Source organism: Heterodontus francisci, chromosome 30 (genome assembly GCF_036365525.1).
Source record: "Heterodontus francisci isolate sHetFra1 chromosome 30, sHetFra1.hap1, whole genome shotgun sequence".
In the NCBI taxonomy this organism is placed as follows: Eukaryota; Metazoa; Chordata; class Chondrichthyes; order Heterodontiformes; family Heterodontidae; genus Heterodontus; species Heterodontus francisci.
Window position 1 is genome coordinate 55,466,664 of NC_090400.1, and position 20,636 is coordinate 55,487,299.

At 43.8% G+C, this 20,636-nt stretch overlaps 1 protein-coding gene across 5 annotated transcripts in view; it reads left to right on the forward strand.

Annotated features, from left to right (window-relative positions):
• vmp1 (vacuole membrane protein 1) overlaps positions 1-20,636 on the forward strand; it is a 204,266-nt gene that overhangs the window by 42,832 nt on the left and 140,798 nt on the right. For all 5 annotated transcript variants that reach the window (XM_068010712.1, XM_068010713.1, XM_068010710.1 and 2 more), the window contains exons 2-4: positions 1,290-1,403; positions 2,493-2,628; positions 5,831-5,921. In XM_068010712.1, the coding sequence (XP_067866813.1) occupies positions 1,322-1,403; positions 2,493-2,628; positions 5,831-5,921 (309 nt within the window). In that variant the 5' untranslated portion in view covers positions 1,290-1,321. The remainder of the gene's footprint in view (positions 1-1,289; positions 1,404-2,492; positions 2,629-5,830; positions 5,922-20,636) is intronic.

Here is a 20,636-nt window from a genome sequence, read left to right on the forward strand (position 1 = left end):
TAAAGTTGTTTCCCCTTATTCTACATCTGCAGTTTATTTTAATGTTAGTATTCTGTACCCTTACCAATCTAGTGTAACTCCTTTTCATATTGTAAAGCTCAGGTTCTTGAATATGGAAGATTTAGGGGGTGGTCAAATTGAGATATTTGTGATTTAAAGAATTATGAGAAGCTATTTCCTTTGGCGGGGGAAGTCTAGGACAAAGGGGTATAAACTTAAAATTAGAGCTCAACTGTTCAGGGATGATGTCAGGAAGCACTTCTTCACACAAAGGGTATGGAAATCTGTAACTCTCTTTCCCCCAAAAAGCTGTTGAGGCTGAGCAATCAAGTGAAAGCAAAACTCTATCTCAGTTTTGAAGTTAGATAAGGGTATTAAAGGGAGACAGAGCAAAGATGGGTAAATGGAGTTAAGGTACAGATCAATCGTGATCTAACTGAAGTCTTGAATGGCTGAATGGCCTATTCCTGTTCCTATATTTCCATGACTTGCAAAGAAGTTGAAGACCCTTCCGTTACCGAAATGCGCTTGATTTAATGTGCAATTTTAAATTGGGTCTCAGTTGAGTAGATGTTCCTTGGTTCAAGCTGATTCATACTGTGAGAGGATAACAGGAGCTTTATTGTGCATCTATCCTTTTCCTTGTGGTAACATGTTTGCCTTTCAGAACCTCAGAACATAAGAAATAGGAGCAGGAGTAGACCTTACAGCCCTTCAAGCCTGTTTTGTGTTCAGTGCAATCATGGTGCTCTTCTGCCTCAACTGCACTTTCCACCCACTCCCAATATCCCTTGATTCCCTGAGAATTGTATGTACTGAACAATGGTGCATCCACAACCCTCTGGGGTCAATAATTCTGAAGATTCACAACCCTCTGAGTGAGTCAGGAAATTTCTCTTCGTCTCAATTCTAAATGATCGATCCCTTATCTTGAGACTTCCCGCTGCCCCTCCCCATGTTCTAGATTCCCAGCCAGGGGAAACAACCTATTTGCCTACTCTGTCAAGCTCCTTCAGAATCTTGTGTGTTTCAATGAGATCACCCCTTGTTCTTCTACACTCCAGACAGTGTAGGCCCAACTTGCTCAACTTCTCATCATAAAACCCTCTCGTCCCAGGAACCAATCTAGTAAACCTTTGCTGTACTGCCTCCAATGCAAGTTTGTCCTTCCTTAGATATGGAGACCAAAACTTTGTGATTGTAATCATGCTGTGATTGTAAAATCTGATTACTGACAAAAATCCTGTCTACTGCACTGTTCTGAAATTTATTCTCATTTGTCCTGACAGAATCACGGGGGATTGGTGAATTAAAAACAAAAATGGCAGGAAATGTAAAGTCACGTGAACTGCAGCATCACACCCCAAGGGTGCTGAAAGAACAGCAGAATGGTAATGCCACAGGTGAGATATTGTCTCTGGAGGTTGCCGTTACAGCAATTCATTTAAACGAAAAACGTTCTGTAATTTTCACTGCAGAAATCAAGCAGGTGCAAACAATTTACTTCACATTCCTTAATTAAAACTTTTGCCCTTGTGTTTGACCTGAGCTGGTGATCACAATTGGCAATGGAATAAATAATTCTCATCAGCGATGCAAGTATTAACCTGGGGTACTTAAGTGATCATGTCTGTTACAGTGCTTCTTACATTCTGGGCTCATCAGCACCCTTGCCAGTGTTTGTTCACTTCAAGCAAATAGTCAAATTGACACAGGTAGCAAGTAGAAATAAACTAGTGATGCTTTCATCACCTTTTTGTTTCCTCTTGTGAAAGTGCTGACTCATGCAGGGACATTGACACCAGGCGATCTTGGTTACTTTGCAAAGTTCTTGTGTAACCCAAAGCAATGTGATTCAGCATGCCTATTGACTGACTGGGGAACGGGGCACTACATTCATCAATGCTATTAGAAACTGGCACCCACATAAGCATTTCTACAGTACAGTGATCAGGGTAAGAATTCTTGCATTTTGTTTCCCCCTTGTCCTCTTCTGTCTAAAAACCTAAACTGGTCATGAGTCCTCCTGAAACCTCATCTTTATTTTTTTGGACAGAGGCAAGAGAAGAGAGGTCAGTTGATCTCTGCTCACTTGGCATAGGATTTGATTGTCAATACCAATCTCTCTTAATCCTCCCCTACTCCAAGCATGTAGAATATGAAATGTTAATGGCACTACCTGATAGTTTAGGATTTTGGGGTGCTCCTTCACACCATACTCAAACAGCTGTACTTGAGACCCCACAGTATAAGAAATCTTAAATGTAATTTTTTTCCTACACTTTATCCATTACCCTTTGACGAAACGTTGTTGCATAATCCAGATTGTTCAAAATTTGTTTTCAAAAATTGTTTCAATTCTGATATTGCAGATCAAACTGGTTTTTGCTTTGTATATTTTTGGTGTAATACTGTTACTTGCTCATTCATTTTCAAACTCACTTTTGATGGACAGCACAGTTCCTGAAAATACTTATTTTTTTAATCTTCAGATCTTTTGTCACTGAATGAGAGGAAACTGAGGGATCAAGAGGAGAGAGCGACCATTGTTTTATGGAGACGGCCTATCATCACCTTGCAATACTTTCTCCTGGAAACAATTATAGACTTGAAAGAATGGGCACTAAGGTAAGAAATTGAGTATTTTACCAACGAGGCCAGCTGAGGAGCTGGCTAACATCTGGTCATTTCTGAACCTGTATTGTGTCACTTTATTTTTTTTATTGAATTCAAAAGTACTTCCTAAAATAAGAAATTCCATCTCAGATTCCCTTCCTATAATATATGGTTTACAAGTCACATATCTTGTATTTTTATGTCCTGTGAGCACAATGATTTTATTGTAGTAATAAATATGAGGAATACTTGTGCTCCAGATCTAGCCGTGCCTCTAGCCAAACTTGGTGGCCTTGCTTGTTTGCATAATCGGCTCTATTTGTGAATAAACCAGTTTTTAAAAAAGTTTCTTTTGTGATCAATATCAATCAAAGTCTGAAGTAACGTGGGAACATAGTGGAAATCCAAAGTGTAATTCAGGCTTGAAATATGGTTTCAAACCATCAGAACAGCTTAGTCTAGATATTGGATGCTATTTGCCAGAGTTCAAAATGAACACTTTACTTAGATGGCAGGATTTCTGGTTGCTTTGTGTGGTGCAGATTGAAGTAAAAATGAGAGGGGAATTCTGGCAGCTGGCACTGTAACAAACCTGTGATTTTTTTTTTTCTTCCCCTTTCATGTGTGAGATCAGTTGCACAAGGAAGTTAAAGCTGAGGGCATGTAATTCCACACTGAGGAAGGGGAAATTGGCCTTGTCATCCTGGGTACACGTTGTGAAAATTCCCTGCTTTCTACTACAGTGGTTTTCAGCCACATTATCTGCATATTGGAGACAGGAGCTCAATGTGATTGTCACAGAGTGAATACCAGTTTCCTTGTATTGTGGGAACAGTACAGTGCATGGAAACTTGGCAATAGCTTTGTACTTCATATGTAGTTGGTAGTTTCAAAAGGCTAGTTTTCACATTGCAAGCATTATGATTCCAGTGTTTAAATAATTTTGCCTTAACTCTTAAAGAATCATTCCAGCATGGGAGAAGGCCATTCTGCCATCAAGTCCATGCCAGCTCTCTCTCTAGAACAATTCAGTGTCCCATTTCCCCCGCTTTATCCCAGTAGCCCTGAAAAGGCACTTGAGTGAAATAAACTCAGTTTCCTTTTGAAATCATATCTAGTCTCTGCTTCCACCACCCTCCTAGGCAGCAAGTTCCAGGTCGTTGCCACTCATTGCGTTTTTAAAAAAAAAAGTTCTTCCTCACATTCTCCCCCCCCCCCCTCCCCCACCGTATCTCTTGCCCAAAGACCTAACTCTAACTATTTTGATGAACTTTCATAATGGTGCAGGTGAAAGATGCTTATAATAGACTCCTGTGGCCAGTAATGACATCAACCACTCTCGGGTCCAACATAGTATAGGGCTAGTAAAGTATGAAGCATTTTCTATAATGTCTTAATCTTTGAGCCGTAAAGCATTTCATATACACCAGTATCATAAATTGAATATCATCTGACATTTTAGGTAATGAGTGCCCTGTTCTTTTGGCCATTTTTGCCCATAGTATTTGCAATGATAAGATTGATTTTTTTTTTCTTGAGCTGCATGAACCAATCTAGATGAAGTGTTCATGGTTTGCATTTTTCCACTGTTCATATTATTACATATTATTAAGTGTCCTTTTGTTTTGAACATTCAAACTATAATTATCTATATCTCTCCAATCAGACTTATTTAAGGTCACAAATGACATCCTCTGTGACCTTGACCATGGTGCATTATCCTTCCATGATCTCTGCATTGATATGATCCGACCTCACTGTCCTCTGCACCACCGCCTCTCTGTTTGTCTAGCTCAATGGGACTGCCCTTATTTGGTTTCACTCTTACCTATCCGATTATAGCCAGAAAATCTCCAGCAATGGCTTTTGTTCACACCCTCACCTCTGGAGTTCCCAAGCATCTATCCTTAGTCACTTTCTTTTTCTAATCTTCATGCTGCCACATGCCAATGACATCATCAGAGATGGGGTCAGCTTTCACAGATATGCTGATGAATCTCAGTGTTACTCCTCCACCGTCTCTTTCGACCTGCCACTGCTTGTCAGGCATCCAGTCCTGGATGAGCCACAATTTTAAAAATTACTCCTCTCGTCAAGTGCTGTGGTACATTTTTCTATCATTATGGTGCTATAGAAAAGCAAGATGTTTTTATAGCCACGCAGGCCATGTACGGCAGCTTGTAAAAATTACTTCAATGTTGTGGTTTTGTGAAGTAGTGTTTATTGTGTTGACACCAGAATAAAGCAGTAAAATAAATTCTCAGAAGTTGAAATTAATTTTTACATCATAGATTACTCTCAATATTGTAGGTTTTAGAAAACTGGTGATTTTCAACACTCTGTTTCCTCAAGTATTCATCACTTGGACATCATAAACTGAAGTGTCTGATCGTTCATTACATTAGGGTGAAGGCTCCAGCTAATTGTGGTTTATGATTGTTTCTGCATTCTTGATTGAGATGATGTACAAGATTGCACAGAAGGTCTAGTGGTCGTCATTTCTGTTTGCCTTGTAAAAATTGCTCTTGCTTAAATCCGTTGTGCCATTCCACTGATTTTTCTTTCACCTTTTTATCTGTCCTCTTCTCTCTATACTAGTACCAGTTTGCAACTAACTGGTGGGACCTGTAAGAAAGCAGATTCCGACTCGCCTTTTTTCCTACCTACTTTCTCCCAAGGGGAAGCACCTTATCTCCATTTGTTTTCTCTCTTAAGTTGTCATTGAGATCAGGAACTTGCTAAATTGGTGAATCACAGGCACCATTGTGGCATAAAAACAGAAAATTCTTCATGGCACCTGACCCTGTATTTCCAGCATTCTCTTTTTTATTTGCTGTGTCTGTGGTATAGTATGTTCGTCAACCAGCTGTGATACTGGCCACTTGGTAACAATACCAATTTTAAATTTTATTAAGGAACCTCAGTGCCAGGACTACAGAGCAGTATGCCACCAACATTGAAAATAGTAGAAAAGTAGTAGTTTGATGATGCCAAACTTTTAAAACCATGGAGGAAAGGAAGACTCGGAGATGAGGGATTCCAGTTTTAAGTTCCTGGGCTGGGGGCTAGGGATATTAAAATAGGCAATGCTTATTTTATGCATTGTCCCATTAATTTTATTTTTTTCCTTCTCTATGCCAACCAAACCTGCGAGCAGAATCATACATGTACCTGCATTAAATTGTAAGTGTTCTGAACGTGTTTTTCTTTTCAGGTTGTGGCAGCGACGACGATTTGTTCTGGTTACCCTGTTGTCGTTGGCTGTAGTTACAGTTGCCTATTATGTTGAAGGCGAGCATCAACAGGTGAGCTCATTGATTATAACTTGGGCTGTTGTTAACCATCAGTGTTAAGTGATCGAGTAATGTCTGGAATAATAATGAGAATCATTGCTGTAAATGCATGGCAGACCGATCAGTATCTGAAAGACAAAGGTGGTTAACAGTCACCCTCATCAGAACTGATTTTTGCTCTTATTTTTGTGTTTTTTCTTTACAGGTTGGTTTCATTACATACGTTGTACCATTCCTTGAATTGTGATTTTATTTATATCTTTTGGTGAATCTTTGCACTCTTTGTACTACTTGTACTTCCACTTCTGGCAACAAGTGTCAGAAATAAACCCACCATGTTAGTTATAGAATGATTTTAGATGTTGAGTACTTTGCCCAAACATGTACCTTAATCCCACTTGACCCAGAGCATGTTTGCTGTACCAGCATAACACTTCACAACATTGGCCGTCTGTACAATTCCTCTGAGATTTTTTTTCCCCCAAAAATATACTTTATTCATAAAATTTGTTTAAAAAAATATTCCTCTGATTGAGATTGCCAACTTCAATTTGAGATTGGGCAGTTTTATGTTCCGTTACCGAGAAACTTGATTGAGACTAGTGAAATTCATTTCACATCACTGTTGAAGGGATTGAGAATTAAACTAACATGGGCATTTGAAATGACAATATGGTGGAACATCTTTATTTTTGCTGGTTGGTGTAACATAACAACCAGCAGCATTTAACATATATTAAAATACAGATTTCAGAGGTGCAAAGGAAGAAGTACCTCAACACAGACTCTTAACTCATTCTTCCCATTGCCCTTCCTCACTCTTCCTCCGACACTCTACACAGTTTTCAAAACCCAGGTGTGGCATCATCTGTCCTGACTTCTCAACATTGATGATGTCTTGGTACTATGGGCCTCAACCCTTCACTAGGGTTTCTCAATTTTAAAAAAATCACTTGTGCAAAAGTGGAGAAGTTATGCTGAAACTTTATAAAGATCTGGTTAGGCCACAACTAGAAAATTGCATCTATTTCTGGTCATTGCACTTTAGGAAGGATGTGAAGGTCCTTGAGAGGGTGCAGAGGAGATTTACCAGAATGGTTTCAGGGATGTGGAAATTTACCTCGTCACGGAACCGTATTTATTTTTCTCTTCAGATTAAAAAAAAAAATGGTGTGTGCCTTTAAGACTCTGTTTGAAAACAGAGTGCCTTTAAGACTGAGCACAGAGTGCCAGCTTCACCTGTCCCTAGGCCAGAGCAGGAGAGAGAGGTCAAATGGTATAATGTTTCGCTTTGACTGTGTGTAAAATTGGCAAAAATGGGTCTGAACCAGTTTGTTTTGAGAGACTCACTAGCGAAGTATGCTGAAGGAAAGAGCTGTCTATTCTTTCTCAGCAGAAATTCTACAATGAGCTACAGGCCAAGTTAATTGCCTAAAGAAAAAAAATCCTTTTTTGTTGAGGAGACCATTTGTATCGCTGAAGGTAGCCAAACTCCTTTTCTTTACTTTCAAGCCAGGAAGCATTTGCTTCAAGATTGAATCTTTCTTGACTGATTGTTTGCTGGAATTCGGAGTAAAGTTTCAACTGAGAGACTGTCGGGTTTAAAATTCAAGTTGACCTATTGCTGTGCTCGTCGTTGACAGAACTGTTTGCCTGCTGCAGCCGAAGTGTTTTGAATGCCTGACAAGAACAAAGTATTTAATCAAATCTGTGTGAAGACTTTGAGTAGCATTTGATCATTTTCACATTAGAATACCTCACCCATTAGGAACGTAACCGACAAAGACTTATTGATTTATTCTTAAACAGCTAATTTTTGAAAATGTAATTTTTAAAAAGAAACTGGTTAACCATGATTTTTGAATGTATTTGTGTGAATAGGGGAGTTAGATTAAAATAAGAAGTTTAAGGTCTTTAGACATAAGTTTATCATAGTGTTTAAGATTTAGTGTTAATAAAGTTAATTTGTTGTTGTCTAAAGATACCTGGTTTGGTGTGTTTTATTCTGGGGGTTACTAGAGTGGTTAATTTGGCTGCTTTCCAGTTGGGTGGGAAAACCTTAATAATTTGCTGCGACCTGTGGAGTGATGGCACTGAATTGATAGTTTGTTGCTTCCGGTTGTAACTACCTACAAGGTTAGGTTGGAGAAGCTGAGGTTGTTCTCCTTGGAGCAAAGAAGGTAGAGGGCTGATCTGTTAGCAGTGTAAGAGATTGTAACGGGTTTAGATAAGGTAGACAAAGAAAAGCCGTTCCTATGAGCTGATTCTACAAGGATCTGGAGACACAAATTAAAAGTTTTGGACAAGAGATGCAGGGGGTGTATGAGGAAGAGCTTTTTTGCATAGCGAGTAGTAATGCCCTGGAACACACTGCCTACGAGGGTGGTGGAAGCAGAGACGATCAATGATTGCTAAAGGAAATTGGATAGGCACTTGAGGGAAATAAACTTGCAGGGTTGTGGGGATATACAGGGGGAATGGGACTGACTGGACTCAATGGACTGAATGGCCTCCTTCTGTGCTGTAATGACTATTATTTCCTGGTCAGTTACCCTGGCAGTCTCACCAGGCTGTATTAAATCCTTAAAATGAGAAGATAAAAATAGGTTACTTGCAATTCTTTATAGTGATTTTTAACGCAGGCCCTGATAGCGTAACTCTTCTGAAAGAAATGCCATATGCGTCTCCAAGTTATAAAACCCTGTTGCTTTAGGGTTACATTTTAAACGTGAATATAGTGATTTAAGGGACTCTGGATCATTATCCCAGAATAGTTTCTTGATCTTTAGCAGTAAAGATTGCCTTAGCTTTCTGTCTTAGTAGCGTGATGTGGTACAGGGTGCAGGCATGTAGACTGTAATGTTTTGTGTGGTCAAACAGACCACACTGCCTTCAAGGCTCAGTCATAAAGCATGACGACTAATTGAAGTACTAGTGGACTGTTATTTTTTGAACCACAATTCTGCAGGAGTTGATGCCTTCAGGAAAGAAAGGGAGGAAATTTTAAAGAAGCAATAGGCTTCCAAATTAAAAATAGTCAACTTCAAATTCTGTTTCACGGCACTGACCATGAACAGGTTTACTCGGATATTGATGAATGCTTCAGGGAACCTGGAATGTATTGTTGGAACCAGCCAAACTAGGTTGTGTTTACGACCAGGCTAAGGTATCTTAGTCAACTTATAAAACAGAGCTTTACCGTGATGAAGTTTTTTTTTATAGGATGGAGTGTTTAAGCTGATTAAACTTGTACATTGATATTTGTGGCTGACCCAGTTGGTACCCATGTTGAAAATGCACTACTGTATTGGAGTGAGAATTTTCTTTTGTGTACTACTGTCTGGAGTTTTTAAAGATCGCTTGAGAAATGTAGTTTTTGTTCTGCTTGGTTTCAGTACTTAGATGCACCTTTCTAGTTTCTGTATGCTGCTTTGATTGTAGATCAGGACTTTGATTTTTTAATGTACTGTTGTCAGTATCTAGAGGACATGCAATCAGATTTGGAAAATAAGCCAGAGTTACTCACTCTTACTATCCAATTTCTCCTGAAATTATTGAATTGATGTTTTTGTTACATTGCTATCCAATTCATAGAATCATAGAATGATACAGCACTGAAGGAGGCCATTGTGCCTGTGCCAGCTCATTGGTAGAGCTAACTGATTAGTCCCACACTCCTGCTTTTTCCCCATAGCCTTGTAAATGTTTTCCCCTCATTAATTGTCATTAGCCTTAATAAATGGCACTATAAGTCTTAGAAAGAACAGTTAATTTAGACAAAACAATCCTAGCTGTTGGGTACTAATAAGCTAATGGCTTGGACTGATGCATTGCTATCGCCATGCATTTGTAACTTAAATTAATTGGTTCATTTAAAAGTACTACTTGATCTGCATCCAGATTTTCCTACATTATGGCAGCGTCCTGGATCGAAATCAGTTGATGGCATCACTCAAAGTAAGTATTGTAAATGCAGTGGCAGCAAAGATCTGGCCCTCCTGGTCTGCGCTTTGTGGTGCTCTGAGACCAGCTAATAAGTCTGCCCTGTAGAATTCAGTGTATCCATGGGCTGATATCATGATATCGGATATTATGGGCATCTAAATGTCAGCCACACATGGGTTCTTGTCAATTGGCCATTTAGATGCGTAACTGAGAAACTTCATCCAATAATACAGCTATTAGAAATCTATAAACTGTAAGGTGGTGGGTATGAAAGGATTGTAGAAGATCTCTTTCAGAACAATGAATTCGATCCCATATCCTCTCCCATCAGCTCTAACATTTCCTGCCTCTGTCATTGCGTCAGCCCATCTACTGCTGAAATGCTCATCCATATTTTTGTCACCTTCAGATTTATCTATTCCTGTGCTCTCAGCCAGCCTTCCATCTTCCAGCCTCCATAAATTTTCGTTCTTTCGTATCCTATCCTGTACTAAATTCTACTTGCGCAATATCCCTTCTGCTTGTTTACCTTTCTTGGCCCTCAACCCTCCATTCTTCAAATTTGAAGTCTGTTGTGTTCATATCCCTCTATGGACTTACCACCTCCTGTCCCTATAACCATCTCCAGGACTCCTTCCCTGTGAAAACTGCATTCCTCCAAATCTCTCCCATACGAACATATGAATTAGGAGCAGGAGTAGGCCACTCGGCCCCTCGAACCTGCTCCACCATTCAATAAGTTCATGGCTGAACTGATTTCTCCATCTTACCAACTACCCCTGATAAGCTTTCACCCCTTGCTAATCAAGAATGTATCTACCTCTGCCTTAAACATATTCAAAGACTCTCCTTCCACTGCCTTTTGAGGAAGAGAGTTCCAAAGACTCATGACCCTCTGAGAAAAAAATTCTCCTCATCTCTGTCTTAAACTGGTGCCCCTTATTTTTAAACAGCGACCCCAGGTTCATGGTTCTCCCACAAGGGGAAACATCCTATCCACATCCACCCTGTCAAGACCCCTCAGGTCTTGCTTCAATCAAGTCACCTCTTACTCTTCTAAATTCCAGCAGATACAAGTCTAGCCTGTCCATTCTTTCCTCATAAGATAGCCAACCCATTCCAGGTATAAGTCTAGTAAACCTTCTCTGAAATGCTCCCAGTGCATTTATATCCTTCCTTTAAATAAGGAGACCAATAATGTACACAGCACTCCAGATGTGATCTCACCAATGCCCTGTATAGCTGAAGCATGACCTCCCTACTTTTGTATTCAATTTACCTTGCGATAAACAATAGCATTTCTATTAGCTTTCCTAATTACGTGCTGCACCTGCATACTAAACTTTTGCGATTCATGCACTAGGGCACCCGTATCCCTCTGCATCTTCGAGCTCTGCAATCTCTCTCCATTTGGATAATATGCTTCTTTTTTATTCTTCCTGCCAAAATGTACAGTTTGCATTTTCCTACGTTATAAATCTGCCAGATTTTTGCCCACTCACTTAACTATCTACATCTCTTTGTAGCCTCCTATGTCCTCTTCACAACCTACTTTCCTACCTATCTTTGTGTCATCAGCAAATTTAGCAACCATACCTTCGGTCCCTTCATCTAAGTCATTTATATACATTGTAAAAAGTTGAGGTCCCAGCACGGATCCCTGTGGCACACCACTCGTTACATCTTGCTAACCAGAAAATGACCCATTTATGCTTACTCTCTGTTTCCTGTTAGCTATCCAATCTTCTATCCATGCCAATATGTTACCCCCTGCACCAGAGCTTTTGTTTTTTTCAATGACCTTTGATGTGGCACCTCATCCAATGCCTTCTGGAAATCTAAGTACAATACATCCACCGGTTCCCCTTCATCCACAGCACAAGTAACTCCCTCAAAGAACTCCAATAAATTCGTTAAATATAATTTCCCTTTAACAAAACCATGTTGACTCTGCCTGATTACCTTCAACTTTTCTAAGTGCCTTGCTATAATGTCTTTAATAATAGCTTCTAACATTTTCCCTAAGACAGATGTTAAGCTAACTGGCCAGTAGTTTCCTGCTTTCTGTCTCCCTTTTTGAATAAAGGAGTTACATTCGCTATTTTCCAGTCTAGCGGAATCTTTCCTCAATCTAGGGAATTTTGGAAAATTAAAACTAACGCATCAACTATCTCACTAGCCACTTCTTTTAACACCCTAGGATGAGGTCCATCAGGACCCGGGACTTGTCAGCCCACAGCTCCAACAATTTGTTCAGTACCACTTCCCTGGTGATTGTAATTTTCTTGAGTTCCTCCCTCCCTTCCATTTCCTGACTCCCAGCTAATTCTGGGATGTTACTTGTATCCTCAATAGTGAAGACTGATGCAAAATACCTGTTCAGATCATCTGCCATCTCCTTATTATCCATTATTAATTCCCCAGGCTCACTTTCTATGGACCAACGTTCACTTTGTTAACACTTTTTAAAAATATCTATAGAAACTCTTACTCTCTGTCTTTATAGCTAGCTTTCTCTCATACTCTAATTTTACCTTCCTTATCAATCTTTTAGTCACTCATTGCTGTTTATTATTTTCTGTCCAATCTTCTGACCTGCCACCCATCTTTGCGCAATTATATGCTTTTTCTTTCAGTTTGATACTATCTTTAACTGTTTTAGTTAACCATGGATGGTGGGTCACCCCCCCTTGGAATTTTTCTTTTTCATTGGAATGTATCTAATTCTGTGTATTCTGAAATATCACCTTAAATGTCTCTCTAAACCTCTCTATTTCTCAATTTCCCTCTCCCTTTAAGACCCTTCTTAGAACCCACGTCTTTGTCCAAGCTTGGGTAGGTAACTAAAATATCTTCTCCTTTAGCTCAGTATTAGTAATAAAGTAATGATCATTGCAGCACAGAAGGAGGCCATTCAACCCATCGATTCCATGTTGGCTTTTTGTAGAGTAATCCAGTCAGTCCCATTTCCCCCTGTATATCCCCACAACCCTGCATGCTTATTTCCCTCAAGTGCCTAACCAATTTCCTTTCGAAACCATTGATCATCTCTGCTTCCACCACCCTGTTAGGCAGTGTGTTCCAGGTCATTACAACTCGCTATACAAAAAAGCTCTTCCTCACACCCCCCTGCATCTCTTGTCCAAAGCTTTAAATTTTTGTCTGATCACGTTCCTGTGATCCTCGTCGACCACACAGAAACTCAGCTACAAAGACTCATGGATTGTCTCTTCCATATTTGTAACCTGTTCTGCATTGCTATAAACTTCAAGAAAACTGTAGTTATGGGACAGGGGATCACATCTCTGTCCTCGATCACACTAAACAACACTCTGCTGGATGTGGTTAGCAAATTTTGCTACCCTGGGTCCATAGAGTCATAGTCATAGAGAGATACAGCATTGAAACAGGCCCTTTGGCCCACCAAGTCTGTGCCGACCATCAGCCACCCATTTATACTAATTCTACATTAATCCCATATTCCCTACCACATCCCCTCGTACATTAATCCCATATTCTCCACCACCTACCTACACTAGGGGCATTTTACAATGGCCAATTTACTCATCAACCTGCAAGTCTTTGGCGGTGGCGTAGTGGTATTATCACTGGACTAGTAACCCAGAGGCCCAGGGTATTTCTCTGGGGACATGGGTTCGAATCCCACCACAGCAGAAGGTGGAATTTGAATCTAATGAATAAATCTGGAATTAAAAGCTAGTCTAATGATGGCCATGAAACCATTGTCGATTGTTGTTAAAACCCATCTGGTTCACTAATGTCCTTTAGGGAAGGAAATCTGCTGTCCTTACCTGGTCTGGCCTACATGTGATTCCAGACCCACAGCAATGTGGTTAACTCTTACATGCCCTCTGAAATGGCCTAGCAAGTCACTCAGTTGCACCTAACCGCTACAAAGTCAATAAAAAGGAATGAAACCGGACGGACCACCCGGCATCGACCTAGGCACCGGAAACGACAACGGCAAACCCAGCCCTGTTGACCCTGCAAAGTCCTCCTTAGGAGCATCTGGGGGCTTGTGCCAAAGTTGGGAGAGCTGTCCCACAGACTAGTCAAGCAACAGCCTGACATAGTCATACTCACGGAATCATACCTTACAGACAATGTCCCAGACACTGCCATCACCATCCCCGGGTATGTCCTGTCCCACCGGCAGGACAGACCCAGCAGAGGTGGTGGCACAGTGGTATACAGTAGGGAGGGAGTTGCCCTGGGAGTCCTCAACATCGACTCCGGACCACATGACGTCTCATGGCATCAGGTTAAACATGGGCAAGGTAACCTCCTACTGATTACCACCTACCGTCCTCCCTCAGCTGATGAGTCAGTACTCCTCCATGTTGAACACCACTTGGAGGAAGCACTGAGGGTGGCAAGGGCACAAAATGTACTCTGGGTGGGGGACTTTAATGTCCATCACCAAGAGTGGCTCAGTAGCACCACTACTGACCAAGCTGGCCGAGTCCTAAAGGACATAGCTGCTAGACTGGGTCTGCGGCAGATGGTGGGGGAACCAACACGAGGGAAAAGCATACTTGACCTCGTCCTCACCAATCTGCCTGCCGCAGATGCTTCTGTCCATGACAGTATTGGTAGGAGTGACCACCGCACAGTCCTTGTGGAGATGAAGTCCCGCATTCACATTGAGGATACCGTCCATCGTGTTGTGTGGCACTATCACCGTGCTAAATGGGATAGATTTCGAACAGATCTAGCAATGCAAAACTAGGGCATCCATGATGGTGCTGTGGGCCATCAGCAGCAGCAGAATTGTACTCGACCACAATCTGTAACCTCATGGCCCGGCATATCCCTCAGTCTACCATTACCGTCAAGCCAGGAGACCAACCCTGGTTCAATGAAGAGTGCAGGAGGGCATGCCAGGAGCAACACCAGGCATACCTCAAAATGAGGTGTCAACCTGGTGAAGCTACAACCCAGGACTATCTGCATGCCAAACTGCGTAAGCAGCATGCGATAGACAGAGCTAAGCGATCCCATAACCAACGGATCAGATCTAAGCTCTGCAGTCCTGCCACATGCAGCCGTGAATGGTGGTGGACAGTTAAACAACTAACTGGAGGAGGTGGCTCTACAAATATCCCCATCCTCAATGATGGGGGAGCCCAGCACATCAGTGCGAAAAATGAGGCTGAAGCATTTGCAACAATCTTCAGCCAGAAGTGCCGAGTTGTTGATCCATCTCGGCCTCCTCCTGAAGTCCCCAGCATCACAGATGCCAGACTTCAGCCAATTCGATTCACTCCGCATGACATCAAGAAACGACTGAAGGCACTGGATACTGCAAAGGCTATGGGCCCTGACAATATTCCGGCAATAGTACTGAAGACCTGTGCTCCAGAACTTGCTGTGCCCCTAGCCAAGCTGTTCCAGTACAGCTACAACACTGGCATCTACCCTACAATGTGGAAAATTGCCCAGGTATGTCCTGTACACACAAAGCAGGACAAGTCCAACCCAGCCAGTTACCGCCCCATCCGCCTACTCTCAATCATCAGTAAAGTGATGGAAGGTGTCATCAACAGTGCCATCAAGTGGCACTTGCTTAGCAATAACCTGCTCAGTGACGCTCAGTTTGGGTTCCGCCAGGGCCACTCAGCACCTGACCTCATTACAGCCTTGGTTCAAACATGGACAAAAGAGCTGAACTCAAGCAGTGAGGTGAGAGTGACTGCCCTTGACATCAAGGCAGCATTTGACCGAGTATGGCAACAAGGAGCCCTTGCAAAACTGTCAATGGGATTCAGGGGAAAAACCCTTCGTTGGCTGGAGTAATACCTAGCACAAAGGAAGATGGTTGTGGTTGTTGGAGGTCAATCATCGGAGCTCCAGGACATCACTGCAGGAGTTCCTCAGGGTAGTGTCCTCGGCCCAACCATCTTCAGCTGCTTCATCAATGACCTTCCTTCAATCATAAGGTCAGAAGTGGGGATGTTCGCTGATGATTGCACAATGTTCAGTACCATTCGTGACTCCTCAGATACTGAAGCAGTCTGTGTAGAAATGCAGCAAGACCTGGACAATATCCAGGCTTGGGCTGATAAGTGGCAAGTAACATTCGTGCCACACAAGTGCCAGGCAATGACCATCTCCAACAAGAGAGAATCTAACCATCTCCCCTTAACATTCAACGGCATTACCATTGCTGAATCCCCCACTATCAGCATCCTAGGGGCTACCATTGACAAGGAACTGAACTGGAGTAGCCATATAAATACCGTGGCTACAAGAGCAGATCAGAGGCTAGGAATCCTGAGGCGAGTAGCTCACCTCCTGACTCCCCAAAGCCTGTCCGCCATCTACAAGGCACAAGACAGGAGTGTGATGGAATACTCTCCACTTGCCTGGATGGGTGCAGCTCCAACAACACTCAAGAAGCTCGACACTATCCAGGACAAAGCAGCCCGCTTGATTGGCACCCCATCTACAAACATTCACTCCCTCCACCACCGACGCACAGTGGCAGCAGTGTGTACCATCTACAAGATGCACTGCAGCAATGCACCAAGGCTCCTTAGGCAGCACCTTCCAAACCCGTGACCTGTACCAACTAGAAGGACAAGGGCAGCAAATACATGGGAACATCACCACCTGCAAGTTCCCCTCCAAGTCACACACCATCCTGACTTAGAACTATATCGCCGTTCCTTCACTGTCACTGGGTCAAAATCCTGGAACTCCCTTCCTAACTGCACTGTGGGTGTACCTACCCCAAATGGACTGCAGCGGTTCAAGACAGCAGCTCACCATTACCTTCTCAAGGGCAATTAGGGATGGGCAATAAATGCTAGCCTGGCCAGCGATGCCCACATCCCATGAATGAATTTAAAAAAAGGAAACCGGAGCACCCGGTGGAAACGCACGCGGTCACAGGGAGAACTTGCAAACTCCACACAGGCAGTACCCAGAACTGTACCCGGCTCGTTGGAGCTGTGAGGCTGCGGTGCCAATCTGGTGACAGACAATCTGACTTTTGATGCAGAGCTTGACACACACTGGGAAAGCACCTACTATGTTTGGCCAACTCATGAAACTCGTGGAAAAACAACAAACTGACGCTTAGGACCAAGATACAGATTTATGAGGCCTGTGTTCTCATCATCTTGTATGAATGTGAAGCATGGACGACTTGCAGCTATCAAGAAAGGATGCTCGACGATTTTCACCTTCGATATCTGTGACACTTTTTTCCCCAAAATATACTTTATTCATAAAAATCTGTTTTTAAAAAAATACATTACAAAACAGTTCAAAACAACGCCAAGTTGACATTCCAAAAAGTGCAAAGGAAATCAGTTTTCTTCAATACAGGAATGAGTTGCCTCACAATCCTTCCATTCCAATTGATCTGCCATGTACATTTTACAGCAAACCCGTATTTGGTGTAGACAGCCCGAGGGGTTTCCCAAGGGGCCAGCCCCTCAGTTCACTTTGGTGGGAGGACCTTACACATTGGTCTTTCCCCATTGAGCCTTTGCAGCGGCTGCCCCAAGCTTTAGTGCGTCCCTCAGCACGTAGTCCTGGACCTTGGAATGTGCCAGTCTGCAACATTCGGTCATGGACAACTCTTTGCGCTGGAAGACCAGCAAGTTTCGGGCAGACCAAAGAGCGTCTTTCACTGAGTTGATGGTCCTCCAGCAGCAGTTGATGTTTACCTCGGTTTGCGTCCCTGGGAACAGCCCGTACAGCACAGACTCCTGTGTTAGAGGTGCTTGGGATGAACCTCGACAAAAACCACTGCATCTCTTTCCACACCTGCTTTACAAGAACACATTCCAGAAGGAGGTGGGCAACTGTTTCTTCCCCACCGCAGCCACTTCAAGGGCAGCTTGTGGAGGGGGCGAGACTCCGGGCGTGCAGGAAGGATCTGACAGGGAGGGCCCTTCTCACTACCAGCCATGCTACGTCTTGGTTCTTGTTTGAAAGTTCTGGTGATGAGGCATTCTGCCAAATGACTTTGGCAGTCTACTCGGGGAACCATCTGATAGGATCCACCATCTCCTTTTCCCGTAGGGCCTTGAGGACATTCCATGCAGACCGCTGCCTGATGGTGGTCAAAGGTGTTTTCCCCCAGAAACTTTCCCACGAAGGATAGGTGGTATGACAAAGTCCAACTGGATGGAGCGTTCCGTGGCAATATGACCAGACCCATCCTTCGCAACACCGGGGACAGATAGAAACTCGCACGTCATGACACTTGGTGTTTGTGTATTGGGGCTGTACGCACAGCTTGATGCAGCCGCACATGAAGGTGGTCTCAGGACGCGGGCGACGTTGGGTACATTTTTCCCCTCCGATCCTGAGGTTTGAACATCGTGTCTCTCCGGATCCGGTCCATTTTGGATCCCCAGATAAAGTGGAAAATGGATTGGGTGACTGCCACGGGGCAGAAGTTGGGTATGGGCCAGACCTGCGCCACGTACAGCAACAACGTGAGTGCCTCGCATCTGATGACCAGGTTCTTGCCCACAATGGAGAGAGATCGCTGCTCCCACATGCTCAGGTGTACCCTGGCTACTCGCTCCTTCCAAGTTTTGGCGCATGCCCCAGCTCTTCCGAAGCATATCCCCAGCACCTTCAGGTAGTCTGACCTGACAGCGAAGGGGACAAAGGATCAGTCAGCCCAGTTCCCAAAGAACATGGCCTCACTCTTGCGGTGGTTGACTTTGTCTCCCGAGACCAGTTTGAACTGGTCGCAGATGCTCATCAGTCTGCGCACGGACGGCGGATCCGAGCAGAAAACGGCGACGTCATCCATGTACAGGGAGGGTTTCACCTGAGTGTCTCTGCTGCCTGGGATTGTCACCCCTCTTATGCCCGCATCCTTCCTAATGGACTCAGGAAAAGGTTCAATACAGCAAACAAACAAGACTGGAGAGAGGACAGTCCTGTCTGACTCCAGATTGGATCAGGAAACTTTCTGATTCCCACCCATTGATTCAGACTGCGCTACTGATGTTTGTGTAGAGCAGTTTGATCCAATTACAGATTCCCTCCCCAAACCCCATTTTGGAGAGCAAGTCCATCATGTAGGTGTGCGATATCCTGTCAAAAGCCTTCTCCTGGTCCAAGCTGATGAGGCAGGTGTCCACCCTCCTGTCCAGTACATAGGCGATCGTATCCCTGAGTAGCGCAAGACTGTCCGCGATATTCCTGCCGGGTACAGCGCAGGTCTGATCAGGGTGAATCACCAACTCCAGAGCAGACTTGACCCGACTGGTGATGACTTTGGACAGAATCTTGTATCAACATTAAGCAGTGAGATGGGCCACCAATTTCTGATTTCCGCCCTCTCCCGCTTCTGCTTGTAGATGAGGGCAATGATGCCTGTCGTCATGGATTCTGACATGCTTGCGGCCAGAAGCATACACTCGTATACTTCTTGCAAGTCTGGGCTGACCCAGTCCCACAGGGCCGAATACAACTCAAGCGGTACGCCGTCGCTTCCGGGAGTTTTACTCGTCTCCAAGGACCGGACGGCGTTTGTCAGCTCATCCAGAGTTAGCGGTTTGTCCAGTCTCTCCTTCATGCTGTCATCTAAGACCTCCGTGATAGATGACTGGAAGGACTGGGAAGCTGTGCTGTCCGTGCACTTCACGTTGTACAGCCCAGCATAAAAGGATTTACTGATCCTTAGTATGTTGGACTGCGAAGACGTTACCGAGCCATCCTCTTCCTTCAGGCTGCTGATCACAGAGCTCTCTCTGTGTACCTTTTGGAAGAAGTAACGCGAGCACATCTCATCCTACTCAATAGAGCGGACTCTGGACCGGAAGATCATTTTTGGGGCCTCCGTGGCAAAGAGCGAGGCCTGCTGGCTCTCCACCTCTTGGAGGTCCTCCTTGACCTCGACCCCCATCGACTGCAGCCGGAGCAGAATTTGCATTCTTTTCTGGAGTCGGGACATTTTTCCTCTGTCTCTCTCTCGCCCTCTGAACCCCTTTGAGGATAAAGAACCTCTTGATGTTCTAGTTGGTCGCCTCCCACCAGTGAACTGGAGACTCAAAGAGGGGTTTCACGGTCCTTCAACCTTTGTAATCCCTTTTGAGTTCCTCAACGTTCTCTAGGGTTAGCAGTGTAGCATTGAGCTTTCATGTCCCCCTGCCAACCCGCTGGTCGTCCTGTAAGTGACAGTCGGCCAGTAAGAGGCAATGGTCAGAGAACAGCGGCTTGTCTTCAATGGATCTGACCAGGATAGCACGGGACACAAACAGGAAGTCAATCCTGGAACAGGCAGACCCGTCCGATCTTGACCAGGTGTATCTACGCTGCGCTCCGTCTGCAGGTTTGCTGAAGACGTCGTGCAGCTTGGCATCTTTTACTGTTTTTCCATTAGGAATCTGGATGTGGCGTCCCATTTGTTGTCACTGCCAGATTGTCCAGCTGCATCGATGATGCAGTTGACGTCACCGCCTAGAATGACCGGCCTGGACGTCGCCAGCAGCAGTGGGAGCTGCTGGAAGACGGTCAGCCGCTCACTGCATTGAACTGGGGCGTACATGTTGATTGAGCGGAGCATTGTTGTACATTACATCTGCTACAAGGAAGCAGCCGCCCACCAGCTCCTTAACTTCGGAGATGGTGAAGTTACCTCCCTGCAGCAGAATACCCAGGCCGGAGGAACGGGAATCATTACCCCCTGACCAGATTGGCCTGTGGGACCACCATCATGAATCACTGCCTGTAGGTGCTGAGGTGTGGTGTTCCACACTCCTGCAGAAACAGCAGGTCGGCTTTGAC